Source organism: Nerophis lumbriciformis, linkage group LG07 (assembly GCF_033978685.3).
Source record: "Nerophis lumbriciformis linkage group LG07, RoL_Nlum_v2.1, whole genome shotgun sequence".
In the NCBI taxonomy this organism is placed as follows: domain Eukaryota; kingdom Metazoa; phylum Chordata; class Actinopteri; order Syngnathiformes; family Syngnathidae; genus Nerophis; species Nerophis lumbriciformis.
This window is the reverse complement of record NC_084554.2, coordinates 8,453,801-8,471,152: the sequence shown is the minus strand read 5'-3', so window position 1 is coordinate 8,471,152 and position 17,352 is coordinate 8,453,801. Positions and strand designations below refer to the sequence as shown.

Below are 17,352 nucleotides of genomic sequence, written 5' to 3'. Positions count from 1 at the left end.
ATGCTTCACTGTAGGGATGGTATCGGCGTGGTGATGAGCGGTGCCTGGTTTCCTCCAAACACGACGCCTGGCATTCACGCCAAAGACTTCAATCTTTGTCTCATCAGACCAGATCATTTTGTTTCTCACAGTCTCAGTCTTTCAGGTGCATTTTGAAAAACTCCAGGCAGGCTGCCATTCGTTTTTTTACTGGCCATACAGGCCTGATTGGTGGATTGCTGAAGCGTTGGTTGTCCCTCTGGATGCTGTAGCTCTGACAGAGTGACCATCAGGTTCTTGGTCATCTCCCTGACTAGGGCCCTTCTCCCCAGATTGCTCAGTTTAGACGGCCGGCCAGCTTTAAGAAGAGTCTTGGTGGTTCCAAACTTCTTCCACTTACTAATGATGGAGGCCACTGGCTCATTGGGACTCTCAAGGCAGATATTTTTCTGTATGCTTCCTAAGATTTGTGCCTCGAAACAATGCCTTTAACTTCATGCCTGCGTTGTGCTCTGCCATGCGCAGTCAAGTGTGGGACCTTATATATAGACAGGTGTCTGCCTTTCCAAATCGTGTTCAATCACCTAAATTTCCACCGGTGGACTACAATTAAGCTGTTGGAACATTCCAAGGACGATCAGTTGAAACAGGATGCAGCTGATCTCACTTCTGAGCTTCATGGCAAAGCCTGTGAATACTTACGTTCATGCTATTTCTTTTTTAATCTTTAAAGGGGAACATTATCACCAGATCTATGTTAGCGTCAATATATACCTTGATGTTGCAGAAAAAAGACCATATATTTTTTTAACCGATTTCCGAACTCTAAATGGGTGAATTTTGGCGAATTAAACGCCTTTCTATTATTCGCTCTCGGAGCGATGACGTCACGTTGTGACGTCACATCGGGAAGCAATCCGCCATTTTCTCAAATACATTACAAACACAGAGTCAAATCAGCTCTGTTATTTTCCGTTTTTTCGACTGTTTTCCGTACCTTGGAGACATCATGCCTCGTCGGTGTGTTGTCGGAGGGTGTAACAACACGAACAGGGACGGATTCAAGTTGCACCAGTGGCCCAAAGATGCAAAAGTGGCAAGAAATTGGACGTGTGTTCCGCACACTTTACCGACGAAAGCTATGCTACGACAGAGATGGCAAGAATGTGTGGATATCCTGTGACACTCAAAGCAGATGCATTTCCAACGATAAAGTCAAAGAAATCTGCCGCCAGACCCCCAGGAAAAGAGTGCGGATGAGGGTATGTCTACAAAATATATTAATTGATGAAAACTGGGCTGTCTGCACTCTCAAAGTGCATGTTGTTGCCAAATGTATTTCATATGCTGTAAACCTAGTTCATAGTTGTTAGTTTCCTTTAATGCCAAACAAACACATACCAATCGTTGGTTAGAAGGCGATCGCCAAATTCGTCTTCGCTTTCTCCCGTGTTGCTGGCTGTCGCGTCGTTTTCGTCGGTTTCGCTTGCATACGGTTCAAACCGATATGGCTCAATAGCTTCAGTTTTTTCTTCAATTTCGTTTTCGCTACCTGCCTCCACACTACAACCATCCGTTGCAATACATGCGTAATCTGTTGAATCGCTTAAGCCGCTGAAATCCGAGTCTGAATCCGAGCTAATGTCGCTATAAACTTGCTGTTCTATCCGCCATGTTTGTTTGTATCGGCATCACTATGTGACGTCACAGGAAAATGGACGGGTGTTTATAACGATGGTTAAAATCAGGCACTTTGAAGCTTTTTTTTAGGAATATTGCGTAATGGGTAAAATTTTGAAAAAAACTTCGAAAAATAAAATAAGCCACTGGGAACTGATTTTTAATGGTTTTAACCCTTCTGAAATTGTGATAATGTTCCCCTTTAATACATTTGCAAAAAGCTCTAAAAACACTTTTTGAGTCATTGTGTGAATGCTCCAAAGCATTCACACACATGGTTTTCTACACCAAAATTAATCTATTTATTAAACTTCTTCAACTTCTTCTTCTTCTCCAGATTTTGACACACTCTACCTTCCACATTTTTCACCCGATTCAAACCGTTTTGATTTCAAACTTTTCAGCCTATTCGGGAATGGCGGGCTTTCGGGCTTTGACAAATTCCAAAAATTCCCAGAATTCCAGGTTTTCCGGGACATTTTTCCCATTCAAAATGAGTTGGCCATTTTTCAAACTGCCACCATTTCCACATGTTTCAACCTATTCAAACCATTCCACCTTTAACAGAGTCCACCATCCTGGAAATTTAAACTACCCTTTTTCCAAGTTAAAAAATATTCCAGGATTTTCCAGAATTCCTGGTTTTCCAAAGCCCTATTTCCACCCTTTTTTCTGGCGACTACTTCTTCCACATTTTTCAACCCACTTCAACCGTTCCACCGTCAAAACATTCCTCTTAATCAGGACAAAAAACAAAGTTGTTTTTTTTAACTGGAAAAATTCCTGGTTTTCCCGAAATTCCGTAATACCATTTGTCAATTCAACATGTTACTACGTCAACATTTCTTGACCGACTATAAAACTCCAACACCAACCATTTCAACTCACTCAGAACATTCAAGATTTTACCATTTTAAAAAAAATTCCTGCTTTTCCCGAAAGTCCCAAATTACTTGGAAATTCCCATTGAAATAAATGGGACATTCTTCAAAGTAACACATTTACCACAATTTTAATCTGATTCAAACTGTTTGGGAATTGTGTGCTCTACAACAATTCTAAAAAAAATCCAGGATTTCAGTTCAACTTTAGCAATGGAGCATTCACACGCAATTTCTTCAGGAATTGCCTCATGTACCGGTAGTTATGTGGTATTGTTTGTAGAACACTGAGGAAAATAAATGTATATATTCCATTTTGGAATACAGCTGTAACATACTGTGGAAAAAGTGACGCACTGTGAATACTTTCTGGATGCACTGTACATATATGTTCATATATATTGTGGGCAACCATTATCGGGACGGGACAGTCAAGAAACACAGGTCTATGTTGTCAATATCAGAAGTGAAGAAGTTGTATTGGCACATCTCTACTATCTTAATATACTGCAGAATACAGTTTCACCACTGTAAATAGTGTGATTTTAATTCATCATCTTTCTAAAGGCAAACATGTTAGAAATGTTGCACAAGAGAATTGGATTTGATTAGGCTGTGCTGCAATGTTTGGTCCTGTATGTTATGCGTGCTGGGCTTGGCCCTGGTGGAATATTATTTTAAAGTACTGCTGATGCGCAAACATAAAAAGACATCCCTCCTGATCTGTGTGTCAGGTTGGATCCTTTTTTTAATAACGTAACACCAAGTCAGCATGAATTACTAAAATCTCTCAAGAGAAAGTGACAAATTGCCTGAGTCAAAAATAGCGGACGGAGAAGAGGGGCTGCGTAGATTCCAAGATCTTTGCTTCTCCTGCTCCCGTCTTATCAAAACGGTCCTTAAAACTTCACTGTTTTGTTGCTATCAAGGGAAAAAAAATAGGCACCTACATGTTTCGCTCGGTTTCGGAGGAGGGATCGATGTATCTCCCGTAGATGTACTTTAGATCCTGGAAGATGAATGATGAAAATAAAGACAACAACTAACAGCTGCAGCAGGGCTAATAATGGAATGTTTTCACCTTGACATTCAGCAACACAACAATGTGATGACTTCAGCAATAAACACACACTTTGCATGCAGAGGGACAAACACAAGTGGGTCAAGCACCAGAGAACAACCTACTTTCTCTTCCACTGGCTTTGCAATGTTCTTCACATACAGCCTGCAGGTCGGCTCGCCGGGCTCGTAATTCTTAAACACTGACATCCGTTTTATCTCTGTTTTGGAAAAGGAAACAAAGTTTGAGGTCGTATCTGAGTGTGTGTTATCGAGCGCGACCCTCGTGGTTTACCGTCTTTTGACAGACGCCCTTTCTCAAGCTCTTTTCTTGTGATGACATCGGACGGGAGATCCTGCTCGTCGTCGCTGTGCTCTTCACACTGCTGGAATGTCTGGGTGCTGGGGTAGAGCTTCCCAAATCCTACTGTATCCTCCGTGCTGTTGTTGTTGTTGACGGTGGCCTTGCTCTCATTTATTTCTGAAGGGCTCACAGGTGCTGGCAAAAGAGCAGGTTATTAATTCAAAGGACCCATAGCGTCCAGATTTTACTAACAATTTCTCTTGTGTATTTTTTGCGCCTGAAAACTAATCTGGCCGCAATTTCCCATAATATTAATACATTTTTGAGTAATGGGCAGATAACTAACTGTACTTGGAACGCCCCCTTTCCATCGCAAATCTAGATGGATGAGCTGCCCCCTCTTGGTTTACAAAACTAGAGCCCATTTCCCTGCATAAACAGTGTAGATACATCTAAAACTATTTTTATCATCACTTAATTTCATGTTTTTGTCCACGATTACTTCAAAACTGATAAGGTTAACATTATGAGCAAAAAAATATATAAAAGAATCAGCATTTCCGGACTTCCCTGCTCTTCCATAGACACCATAGCCTGCGATTCCTCGTGCTCTCTCAGAATTTCCTCAAGCATCTTGAAGAAAACATCAGGAGAAGAGGACACAAAATAGAACACTAACAGCATATTCTTTTTTGCTCGTTTTTGAGCACCAGGTTTGCTTTTCTTTCTCCGTTTTCTCCACAGATTCTGACTCAGTCTTTCGCCCCTGAAGGGTGATCCTGATTTTCGTTCCCAAATGTTCCCATTTGGCTGGAGTCTTTAAAATGTTTCCATCCAAACTTTGACCAAAACCCTTCCTCTTCGAGGTCATAATCCTTAAAAGGATCGCTGCAAATTATACTTTTCCATTTAAAATTTGACCGGAGAGGTCCATAATTTCCTCATATTACCAGCATTTGCAAATGTATGCAGTTGTATTGCTACATCCTTCAACAATGCATTTGCCAGACTATTGATCGTTCTTTCAAATTCTGCGTGAAAATAACATTATTCGCGACGAAGATGCTAACAAACATTTTATTAACAACATAACTGTGGAGGGACGTGTGGCCAGCGCTGCTTGCAGGAGCGAAAGTCACCGCCTCTGTCCATGGTACTGAGGACAGAGTGCCATCAGATCGGGGCGTGGCAGTGCTGACGGCGAGACACAGCTGAACAGGTGATTAGATCTCCCAGGTGGTACGAGTTATCTAATCATCTGTTGTCTTTAAAAGTAAGCGGCCGGGAACAGGAGGGGAGAGAGGATACGGAGGTGACTGAAAAGTCACGTCCTGCTGGAGAAAACATTGATAAAATCTATGTACATTAAAACCTGGTTAAAAACTGCACGCTTGGCTCCTGTGCCGTGTCTAACAGTGGAACTGCTGAGAAGCGACTTCTACAATAACATTGTATTGTTAATATACAGATGTATACCTCCAGGATTTAGCATTGGAGAGAGAGACTCGGTAGGAGTTTAACCTTAGCCAACATATCGTAGGACATTGTGTGTGTCCACCGCGTCATCTCCTCCCTCCTTGGGCTGACAACGAACCACTGTGAGCCACTGATCTCGCTATATGAGCTGAGATGTTGTGTTGTGAACACTGCTTCTAAAGACGGACCGTTTTTAGAAGCAACCAGAAAGTGGCCTAAAGAAAGGTCCTTAAAGCCGGATCTATGCAGAAGTTTGACCAAAACATTACATGTTACGTAGACCAAGGTGAAGTGGTTGAAGAATGAAAATAAAAATTCAAGATTTGACCTCTTTAACAGCATGAGAAGGAGCCGATGCTTCGGTTAGCAACTAGTTAATGACTGCTAATTAGACGGGGGTTAACTGATTCTTTACACTGATATTTCCTGTTATGATGATGGATACAGTGTGATTCTGCAACAGATTCTTACTATTTTCATTGTGTCCTATGAGAAACTTTGCTTTACAATTCCAACAAGTTGGAGGTCGACTATTGAGGCTCCGTGGTCATCTCCAATGCATAATGAACTTTCTCAGGGTTGGAGATGCGCTTGTCACAAAGTTCTAAGCATGGAATCAAAATAAAGTATGTAACAATAATCTGATGTTGTCGGCATGAAGGACAAAAGCACACGGGTTGCGTAACAAGGAATCACAAGTAGTAAACCTGCACTGGAATGAGAACTGGAGTAGGTTTACTCGAGCGAGACATGTTAGTATTGCTGCTTATCTCCTGCCGTCCTCTCACGTTCTCATTTAAATGGCTTGTTTATCGGACAAAACAAGACTAATCCAAAGCCACCTGTCAATGTTTATTTTCCCTCCATGCCTTTAGGAAATGTGCCGTGTTTGACTTTGAGATTTGTTTTACTCGTCTGTGGAGTTTGCTAAAGAGTGGGGACAGTGAAGCCGGCTGGATAAAGTGTCAAAATAAATACATAAGGTTGAGAAGTGCACCGCTGACAAGTAACACAGACGGTGTCCCCACATGACATTTCGTCACACTGATAATGGCAAAACCTTTTCAGTGATTTATTGTTGCTGCTGCTTCCCAGAGATTCAACAGAAGCAACAAAACAGGGTCTTTGTGTTCATAAAAACACATCTAGTTATTATTCTAAAATAATTAGAGACACACACTACCTATTGAAAGTCGTCTGAGAAGTCTTCATTTAACTATCTTATATTGTGGTTGTAGTTCGGAAAGCTGTTGCTAATACGGTATCCCATATTTGAAGCTACATTAGATAACATCACAGAAAAAGGATGATTAGACTGTGCAGGTGTACCTAATGTTGTAGCTGTTAAATGTGAGTAGGAAGCGAGATGAAATCAAAGTTGTTGTTTGTTTTTCCACTTACAACGCTTAAATAAACATCCATCCATCCATCCATCTTCTTCCGCTTATCCGAGGTCGCGTCGCGGGGGCAGCAGCCTAAGCAGGGAAGCCCAGACTTCTCTCTCCCCAGCCACTTCGTCCAGCTCTTCCTGTGGGACTCCGAGGCGTTCCCAGGCCAGCCGGGAGACATAGTCTTCCCAACGTGTCCTGGGTCTTCCCCGCGGCCTCCTACCAGTCGGACGTGCCCTAAACACCTCCCTAGGGAGGCGTTCGGGTGGCTCTGCAGCATCGCGTGGACATCGGGGGCGGTACCACTGGATTGGCAGACCGGGGTGGTGGTTCCTCTCTTTAAGAAGGGGAACCGGAGGGTGTGTTCTAACTATCGTGGGATCACACTCCTCAGCCTTCCCGGTAAGGTCTATTCAGGTGTACTGGAGAGGAGGCTACGCTGGATAGTCGAACCTCGGATTCAGGAGAAACAGTGTGGTTTTCGTCCTGGTCGTGGAACTGTGGACCAGCTCTATACTCTCGGCAGGGTCCTTGAGGGTGCATGGGAGTTTGCCCAACCAGTCTACATGTGTTTTGTGGACTTGGAGTAGGCATTCGACCGTGTCCCTCGGGAAGTCCTGTGGGGAGTGCTCAGAGAGTATGGGGTATCGGACTGTCTGATTGTGGCAGTCCGCTCCCTGTATGATCAGTGCCAGAGCTTGGTCTGCATTGCCGGTAGTAAGTCGGACCCGTTTCCAGTGAGGGTTGGACTCCGCCAAGGCTGCCCTTTGTCACCCATTCTGTTCATAACTTTTATGGACAGAATTTCTAGGCGCAGTCAAGGCGTTGAGGGGATCTGGTTTGGTGGCTGCAGGATTAGGTCTCTGCTTTTTGCAAATGATGTGGTCCTGATGGCTTCATCCGGCCAGGATCTTCAGCTCTCACTGGTTCGGTTCGCAGCTAAGTGTGAAGCGACTGGGATGAGAATCAGCACCTCCAAGTCCGAGTCCATGGTCCTCGCCCGGAAAAGGGTGGAGTGCCATCTCCGGGTTGGGGAGGAGATCTTGCCCCAAGTGGATGAGTTCAAGTACCTCGGAGTCTTGTTCACGAGTGAGGGAAGAGTGGATGGTGAGATCGACAGGCGGATCGGTGCGGCGTCTTCAGTAATGCGGACGCTGTATCGATCCGTTGTGGTGAAGAAGGAGCTGAGCCGGAAGGCAAAGCTCTCAATTTACCGGTCGATCTACGTTCCCATCCTCACCTATGGTCATGAGCTTTGGGTTATGACCGAAAGGACAAGATCACGGGTACAAGCGGCCGAAATGAGTTTCCTCCGCCGGGTGGCGGGGCTCTCCCTTAGAGATAGGGTGAGAAGCTCTGCCATCCGGGAGGAGCTCAAAGTAAAGCCGCTGCTCCTCCACATCGAGAGGAGCCAGATGAGGTGGTTCGGGCATCTGGTCAGGATGCCACCCGAACACCTCCCTAGGGAGGTGTTTAGGGCACGTCCGACCGGTAGAAGGCCGCGGGGAAGACCCAGGACACGTTGGGAAGACTATGTCTCCCGGCTGGCCTGGGAACGCCTCGGGGTCCCACAGGAAGAGCTGGACGAACTGGCTGGGGAGAGGGAAGTCTGGGCTTCCCTGCTTAGGCTGCTGCCCCCGCGACCCGACCTCGGATAAGCGGAAGAAGATGGATGGATGGATATTGTGGTTGTAGTTCGGAAAGCTGTTGCTAACACGGTATCCCATATTTGAAGCTTCATTACATAACATCACAGAAAAAGGATGATTAGACTGTGCAGGTGTACCTAATGTTGTAGCTGTTAAACGTGAGTAGGAAGCGAAATGAAATCAAAGTTGTTGTTTGTTTTTCCACTTACAACGCTTAAATAAACAGTTTGATTTAATTGTTGCTGAATACATCTTGTAAAACGCAAAATAAATGTCTGCAATTTAAGCTTCTGCCTATTTTCAGTTTTATATTGGTAAATTTCTATTCAAATGAAATACTGATAGTCAATTTGGGCCAAAATAATAGTCATTAAAGTGAATCAAAATAAGAACAAGGAACAAGAAGCCTTACCTAGGCTTTCTTCACACCGAGTCCCTTGACCAGGTGTGCTTCCTTCCACCCTGGCTGTCACCTCCGGAACCGAAATGTGGAATTCTATTTTCTTGGATCCAGCGGGGTTAGGCTGCTCAAATACGTCTGACGGCTGCATGACTGGAGCGCTGAAGACAGCAGAGACAATCGCCACTTCCCTGAGCACACACGTCTTAAAACACCAGCAATAAAACCTGGCTCCTGCACCGGAGTTCTCTTCATTTGGTCAACCGAGCCAATTCCCAGTCTGCTCACATGCGGTCGGGAGACAACGGGCCCCGTTGCTTGTATAGTGTTTTTTGTGGTGTGCCATTAAGGGAGTGTGTGCATGTGCAGTGCTGAAACATTCCTCCTAAATCCAACCAGTCTGCTTTTATGACAAATACACATTGCCTAAAGTTTTGGGGCTTTTTTTTTTGGATAATGATGAATAGTTTCTTGCGTGAGGACATGCACGAGTGCCTACTACCTTTGAGAGTCCGGTTTGGGCGCAAAGAGCAGATCCTTGATCTTGGGTTTTTTTCTCTTCGAAGATGTTTTGGGTCTCAGGGGTCTCTTGCATGCCTGGTTGACCAGGCCCATCAGACGAACAATCCTGAGATGAAGCAAGGAGGGAGAACAATAGAAGGGATCGTCAGCTATGCACGCACAACGGGAAATATACAATAGATATTACAAGAAATCTTCTATCAAACAACTTCAGTTATGTATGTATGAAGGGTTGTTCGATATACCGGTACTAATAAGTACCGCGATACTAATTGATTGAAATCGGTACTATACTGCTTTTGAAAAGTACCGGTACCGTTCTTTCATTTAACGTCGACGTCGAGTGTGTCAAAGCGCACACACAAAGTGCATACAAGCAATAACACAGTGATGGGGAAGAATGTCAAAAAACGACAATTCTACTTGTTAATAAAGAGGGTGCGTCAAGCACAATATGGAGGTATTTGGGCGGCAAAACTAACGATAAAGGGGACGCTTAAAACAAGAAAGCCGCGCGCTTCAAGTGTTGCTTTAAAACACGCCCCGCCAAATGTGGCGATTAGTATTACCACCTTTGCTTTAAACTTCGGTAAACATTTAAATAATAGGCATTCTGATATGCACAAGGAGTTATAAAGAGTGACATGTACGGTAATATTGTAGTTGCTACACCTGTCCTGCTGTTCGCTCCGGTGCAGACCGTAGTAGAGGAGCGCAGGGGAGATGTTCCCTTCAGTTCACTTTACCCCGCAATGGGTCTGCTAAGATCCGCTTTCCGGTCAGAATTCGAGGCCGCCGATTTGTGACAATCTGGTTACTTTAGTTATTAGTTTTGCAGGACACAACCGGACCCATGCATCACTTTAATGCCCAGTGCGCGTGCTCCTCTCTCTCTGTACTCGCTCGCTCACTCACTCACTGAAGTCACTCAGACAACACATTGACATTCTCACAAACACACGTACTGTACGCTACTCTCATGAGTTAACAGCTCCTCTGTTGTGCACATGTATATACAAAATATGTAGATGGATGCCAAATATTAGCGGAGTTAAGACCGCCCAGCTAACGTCAAGTAGTGCAAATAAAATTATTGAATTTGGGAACAAATTGCTACAATTTGTGTTTTATCTTTAACAAAATCTTTATAACTGGGTACATTTATCCATAGTTTTGTTTTTAGTACTTACTAATAATTGTGTTTTCCTAAAGCACAGACCAGGATTGGCAACCATAAATCATGAAGCATTTAAAATAATGTAAATAAAGTGTTTTTATTATATTCTAATCCTTGATTATGGCTGACTATATGTAATATGGAAAATTGTAAATCGTTCTATGAGTGCAACAAGAAAACACAATGTGTTTAATGCCCTTTAAATTATATTTTAACCTTCTAAAATTGTTTTTTGAGTGCAATAGGAAACATATGTTTATTGTATTGCAAAATGTTCTGTTAAAATAAAGCCACTTTTTCGTAGTTCCCTTAATTTGGAAAAGTATCGAAAAGCATCGAAAAGTATTGATATACATTTTCATATACAGAGCGTTTTTAGAGCGGCCGGCCTGAAATGCGGGTGTCAGGGACAGACGCTGAAGGAGGTTTTTACAAGAAAATGCTAAAGCTTAATGATGTATCAGATATATGAGATTGTAAGTTTTTTTTTTTTTACCCTTCGCGTTCATATTTCGCTTTGTTTGTTGCATTTTTTGTTGCGTTTCGCTTCAATCAAGAGGGGGTGTGACGTTCATATGTTGTCAATATTCAGTGTTTTATCGTTCATAGTTAATATTGTAAACCCCACATTCCTTATTTTCATGTACATTCTGGGTGTCTCATTCAGTAAAAAAAAAAAATTAAAATTGCATTCCGATATTTAAGGCGATCGGTCATAACGTTTTTAGCATTCAATCGGACATTATTGTGAGGTTTTGTATTAGTGTTCCTAAAAATCAGATATACCGACCCCCAGACACGTCAAAATAATTGCCCAGGCCTGCCCTAACGTAATCCTCACCTCTCCTTGTCTTCGTCATCACCACTCTCGTACTCGGATTCTTCATCACCAGACACCATCTCTTCAGTGGGTGTCGGTGGGAGGTCAGGGGGCAACGGGGGAGGCATGGGGACGGGAGGGGCAGCAGGCAGGGGCTCAAACTGCAAAGGTAACACAGCATATAATGACGTTGCTTAATAAATACTTTTAAAAAATGTCCTCTTTCTTAATCATAAAAAGCTCACCAAGGGGGGTCTTGGTGTAACCGGTCCAAATGGACACGGTAAATTCATCTTGTTCATTAAATGCAGAACCTACACATTTGAAAATAAAAGAAATATGATCAGTTCAGTACTTGTAAATATAGCATAGAGCGCATCAAAAGAGATTGCACCGCCTTTCTAAATGGATCAAAGAGAGACTAAAGCTAAGGTAAGATCAGGGTGACACTACAACAGCACCACCAAGATGTGAACGCTCCAAACAGCAGCTTTGGAAATCCATGCAGCCGAGCTCCCGAGGAAATGTTAGACCCATTACTCAGCGTTTATTATTAACACTGTGCAAATTGAAATTTAAAAAGGCAAATGTTTTGCTGGATGATCTTTAAAGGATGTTGGATGCAGTTCAGAAGCCTCATATTTTCCTTTTATAATAGCGATTCCCAAAGCTTAGAGTGCAATGACATAACGACATTCTTTTTTTATGACACATCATCACATTTACTGTCAAATTTAAACTGCAGGCAAAGTGCGGGATGTGGGGAAATTAACAACAGAACTGGGGAATAGGAAAGGTTGAACAAAATAGTTTTTACTTACTTGAACATAAAACTTGGGCACACACATGAGGGTATGTGCGATGTTTGCCAGGACAATATTTGAAGGAGGCGGGTACAAATATTTCAAAGTGGGATTTGGATGATATTTCAACCTGTAAGATAATACAGTTGTCAGAAAGCGATATGGAATTCCTGTTCTTCATTAATTATATGGGAATTTGAAAAAATATGTTACACAAATAACATTCAAACATGCTGTAACAAACAAATGTAATTGTTTTTGTAATTATCGCAACTTATTAACATAAAGACTTACATAAACGCAATGAATTGCTTATCCACATGATACCAGACGATAGTTTTAAATTGCACATCACGATGACTGTGGCCAAAATGATTTAATGTGCTCAAAAAGTACTTATACACACGGAAGACTTTTAACCAGGTTTTATATGGATGATTATAAAAATCGATTAGTAACGTCAGTAATTGATAATCGATGTATTTATTGTAAATAAAGTAATGCAGACAGTTGTAAAATTTGGCTGACTGCAGCGAGTCACCTCGACAAGAGGTCGGACCAGCTCCTTTATGTTATGTCCAGTTATGCACACACATTTTCATTCATTTAATAAAAGTGATGGGAATGTCTTAATACAAATGCACTTTTTTTAAAAGTTGCAAGTGATAGTGAAACAAAAATAAATGTAAAATTGCATCAATATACATAAATAATAATAATAGATTTATAATCGAATCGTGAGGTGGTCAAAGATTCCCACCTCTAGTAATTATATTTCTGTTTAAAAAAAAAAACGTTAAAATCATGATGATGAAAATATGTGATTTTGAGTCATCTGTTTTTTTTGCTCATGTTATGAAACAGAAATATGATCATCTTCTGAACGTTGTATTGTGTGAATAGGGGACAGATACAAGTTTAAAGTTAAAAGATGAAGTACCACTGATAGTGTGGTGTGGTGAAATTACTATCTGACTATTTTTAATAATAATAATAATAATAATAACTGCGATTTATATAGCGCTTTTCTAAGTACCCAAAGTCGCTTTACATGTAGAACCCATCAAACATTCACACCTGGTGGTGGTAAGCTACTTTCATAGCCACAGCTGCCCTGGGGTAGACTGACGGAAGCGTGGCTGCAATTTGCGCCAACGGCCCCTCCGACCACCACCTATCATTCATCATTCAATTCACCGGTGTGAGTGGCACCGGGGGCAAAGGGTGAAGTGTCCCGCCCAAGGACACAACGGCAGCGATTTTTGGATGGTAAGAGTAGGGGAGCGAACCTGCAACCCTCAGGTTTCTGGCACGGTTGCTCTACTCACTACGCCATGCCGCGTAGTGAGTCTGTGAGTCTGTAGTTTAGTCTGTCCTTTGCCTCTATTTCTTTGTGGTGTACAGCCCTTTGTTTTTCAACTGTGCTTGTCTTTAAAGGGCTTTATAAATAAAGTTGGTATAGTATGGTATGGTATGGTATCTGCATTTGACCCATCCCCTTGTTCCATGCCTTTGGCGGTGAGGGGAGCAGTGAGCAGCAACGGTGGCCGGGCTCAGGAATCATTTTGGTTAGAGATGTCCAATAATGGCCTTTTTGCCGATATCCGATATTCCGATATTGTCCAACTCTTCATTACCGATTCCGATATCAACCGATACCGATATATACAGTCGTGGAATTAACACATTATGATGCCTAATTTTGTTGTGATGCCCCGCTGGAAGCATTAAACAATGTAACAAGGTTTTCCAAAATAATTCAACTCAAGTTATGGAAAAAAATACCAACATGGCACTGCCTTTTTTATTATTGGAGTCACAAAGTGCATTATTTTTTTTAACATGCCTCAAAACAGCAGCGTGGAATTTGGGACATGCTCTCCCTGAGAGAGCATGAGGAGGTTGAGGTGGGCGGGGTGGGGTTGAGGTGGGGGGGGGGGCAGCGGGGGGTGTATATTGTAGCGTCCCGGAAGAGTTAGTGCTGCAAGGGGTTCTGGGTATTTGTTCTGTTGTGTTTGTGCTGTGTTACGGTGCGGATGTTGTCCCGAAATGTGTTTGTCATTCTTGTTTGGTGTGGGTTCACAGTGTGGCGCATATTTGTAACAGTGTTAAAGTTGTTTATACGGCCACCCTCAGTGTGACCTGTATGGCTGTTGACCAACAATGCCTTGCATTCACTTGTGTGTGTTAAAAGCCGTAGGTATTATGTGATTGGGCCGGCAGGCAAAGGCAGTGCCATTAAGGTTTATTGGCGCTCTCTACTTCTCCCTACGTCCGTGTACCACTCCATACAGCGGCGTCATAAATTTTACTTTTTGAAATCTATACCGATAATTTCTGATATTACATTTTAAAGTATTTATCGGCAGCCCGATATTATCAGACATCTCTAACTTTGGTGATTTAACCACCAATTCCAACCCCCATTTTTATGGTCTTTGGCCGGGGTTTGAACTCACGACCTACCGATCTCAGGGCAGACACTCTAACCACAAGGTCACTGAGCAGGCCTTGTTTACATATCAGTAAACAAGGCCAGTATTGTATATATTAGATAGAATATTTGCAACAGAACTGGATCAAAGATGTCTAAAGGGAGCGGGATTTCCGCCTTGTTTGATCAACTAAATATGCTGATTGACTTGAAATTGATCCCGATCACCAATCACAATCAGCTCTGGATTGATGGTTAACCTACCCAGCAGGGTACTGAGCATACGCACATTTTACAAATCATTCATGTTTCTTATTTGAGCAAAGCATGCCCAACCGTAACATGAACTTACAAAGCAACAAAACGACAACATTACTCACCCAAGACTTGGAGCAATGCCGGTCTCTATAAGAGGAACATTAGGCTGCTTCGTTTCCTGTTTGTTCTTGGCTTCTACGTCATGCTTATTACTGCGAGGAAGAAGGGAAAAAAAACAGATGCAAACTGGGATATTAAATATGTCAATCTGAGAACAATGGAACATTTCGTTGTCAGTGCGGTCACGTACCTTTCTGTCACAGGTGGATCCTTTAATACTGTGATATTATCCTGGCCTTTTGCAAACTCCACAATGAGCTTCCGGTTGAGAATCTCTAACTGATGGAGGCGCGTGAGAGCCTTCAAAAGAAAGACAATAAGCGCAAGTGACTCTAAGTAATTGTTGGGGGGGGTTATACCATGTGACCTTAGAGCAGACCTGGCCACATGCGGCCCGTTAAGTCTTTCAATCTGGCCCGCCAGACATTCCCAAATATTTTTTTTTAGATCTTTAAGATGGAAAGTGTAGCTGCCATTATGGTGTGCAGTGATGTTTTCAAATGACCGTAAGTCTTGAACTATACAAAGTATTTCAATGGTTGCAATATGCTCTTTTGCATGATATGCTAGTTCAGTGGTTCTTAACCTGGGTTCCATGGAACCCTAGGGGTTCGGTGAGTCGGCCTCAGGGGTTCGGCGGAGGTCAAGACACACCCGACTCATCGTGTAAATACAAACTTCTCCCTATCAGCGTATTACGGATACGGCAACAGCTGACTGATTTGCAGGTGTGTAATTTGTTGTGAGTTTATGCACTGTGTTGGTTTTGTTCTTTGAACAAGGTGATGTTCATGCACGCTTCATTTTATGCACTAGTAAAAAAACATGGTAACACTTTAGTATGGGGAACATATTCACCATTAATTAGTTGCTTATTAACATGCAAATTAGTAACATATTGGCTCTTAACTAGTCATTATTAAGTACTTATTAATGCCTTATTCGGCATGGCCTTATTATAACTAGGGATGTCCCGATCCAGGTTTTTGCACTTCCGATCCGATACCGATATTGTTTTTGCACTTCCGATCCGATACCGATACTGACCGATACCGATACTGACCGATACTGGCCTATCGGAGCATGTATTAAAGTTTAAAGTTATTTAGCCTACTTAGTTGTCAGAATCATGTTGAAAAGGGTTTTAGTACTCTTGATAACAACTAGCCAGCTGAATTAGGGGAGTTTGAATAATACACAATGGTTGGTAACAAGAAACTGACCTGTTTATTCAAGGATAAACACAAAATAGACAAAATTATACATGACAAACAGAAATGGCATCATTGAAACTAGGGCTGGGCGATATGGCCTTTTTTTAATATTGCGATATTTTAAGGCCATATTGCGATACACGATATATATCTCGATATTTTGCCTTAGCCTTGAATGAACACTTGATGCATATAATCACAGCAGTATGATGATTCTATGTGTCTACATTAAAACATTCTTCTTCATACTGCATTAATATATGCTACTTTTAAACTTTCATGCAGAGAGGGAAATGACAACTAAAAAAAATCACTATTTTTTTCATACGGTGTTGATGTGGAAATGTTTGCCTCGGCATTTTGATGGTGTGGGCGTGTGGCACCGAATGGAGATAAGCGTCTCGACAGACGTTACAATATTTGAACAATGATGACGAAAACTGTTTTCTCTGTCGTGTCCGTGTGTCGAAAATTGTTATGCGCTTATTTTTTTATTTGATTTTGTGCGTGGCATAGATTTGCCGTGCGCAGAGGACGCTTGAGCAGGCGCTCACCTTAGCGGCTGCGCTAGCATCACAGCTAACGTTAGCCATGCTGCTACCTCGCTCTTTGCTGGGAGAGGGCGTATACGTATGTGACGTATGACGTGACAGTATGTGACGTGTGTAAGAAGGTGCACTTGCTGTCTGTGAGAGGGAGACACAGAAAAGAGTGAGAAGAGCCTGTCGTGTAATGCCAGCAGCTAAAAGCAACTGCGTGAGAATCCACAGACCTGTGGATGTGTTGAAGGTGTGCTGGAAAATGCGGAACGGAAATTAGGGAGCAGCAGAAAAGTGGAATGTATTATTTAAATCGGTGCATTGGAAAACACGGACCGGAGTTTTTTTAAAACTGGATCTGGATCGGCATTTTCCCATGCCTTACCGATACGCATTTTTTTGCAAATATCGGCGGCCGATCCGATCCAAATATCGGATCGGGACATCCCTAATTATAACCCTAACCCTCTAACTCTAACCCTAACCAAATAACTCTAAATTAAGTCTTTATTACTTAGAATATGTTCCTCTAGTGTCCAAATAACTCTAAATTAAGTCTTTGTTACTTAGAATATGTTCCCCATACTAAAGTGTTACCAAAAACATAACTTTGTCTTGAATTTGAAAAAAAAACATTTTATTTTTCACT

The 17,352-nt window shown here is 42.3% G+C and overlaps 1 protein-coding gene across 3 annotated transcripts in view; it reads right to left on the bottom strand.

Annotated features, from left to right (window-relative positions):
- The window catches only part of rnpc3 (RNA-binding region (RNP1, RRM) containing 3), a 39,140-nt gene that overhangs the window by 10,443 nt on the left and 11,345 nt on the right, over nucleotides 1–17,352 (bottom strand). For all 3 annotated transcript variants that reach the window (XM_061965877.1, XM_072913452.1, XM_061965876.2), the window contains exons 4-13: nucleotides 15,141–15,250; nucleotides 14,953–15,042; nucleotides 12,157–12,268; nucleotides 11,581–11,649; nucleotides 11,357–11,496; nucleotides 9,319–9,444; nucleotides 8,829–8,977; nucleotides 3,895–4,098; nucleotides 3,726–3,820; nucleotides 3,491–3,549 (exon numbers count right to left, since the gene is read on the bottom strand). In XM_061965877.1, the coding sequence (XP_061821861.1) occupies nucleotides 3,491–3,549; nucleotides 3,726–3,820; nucleotides 3,895–4,098; nucleotides 8,829–8,977; nucleotides 9,319–9,444; nucleotides 11,357–11,496; nucleotides 11,581–11,649; nucleotides 12,157–12,268; nucleotides 14,953–15,042; nucleotides 15,141–15,250 (1,154 nt within the window). The remainder of the gene's footprint in view (nucleotides 1–3,490; nucleotides 3,550–3,725; nucleotides 3,821–3,894; nucleotides 4,099–8,828; nucleotides 8,978–9,318; nucleotides 9,445–11,356; nucleotides 11,497–11,580; nucleotides 11,650–12,156; nucleotides 12,269–14,952; nucleotides 15,043–15,140; nucleotides 15,251–17,352) is intronic.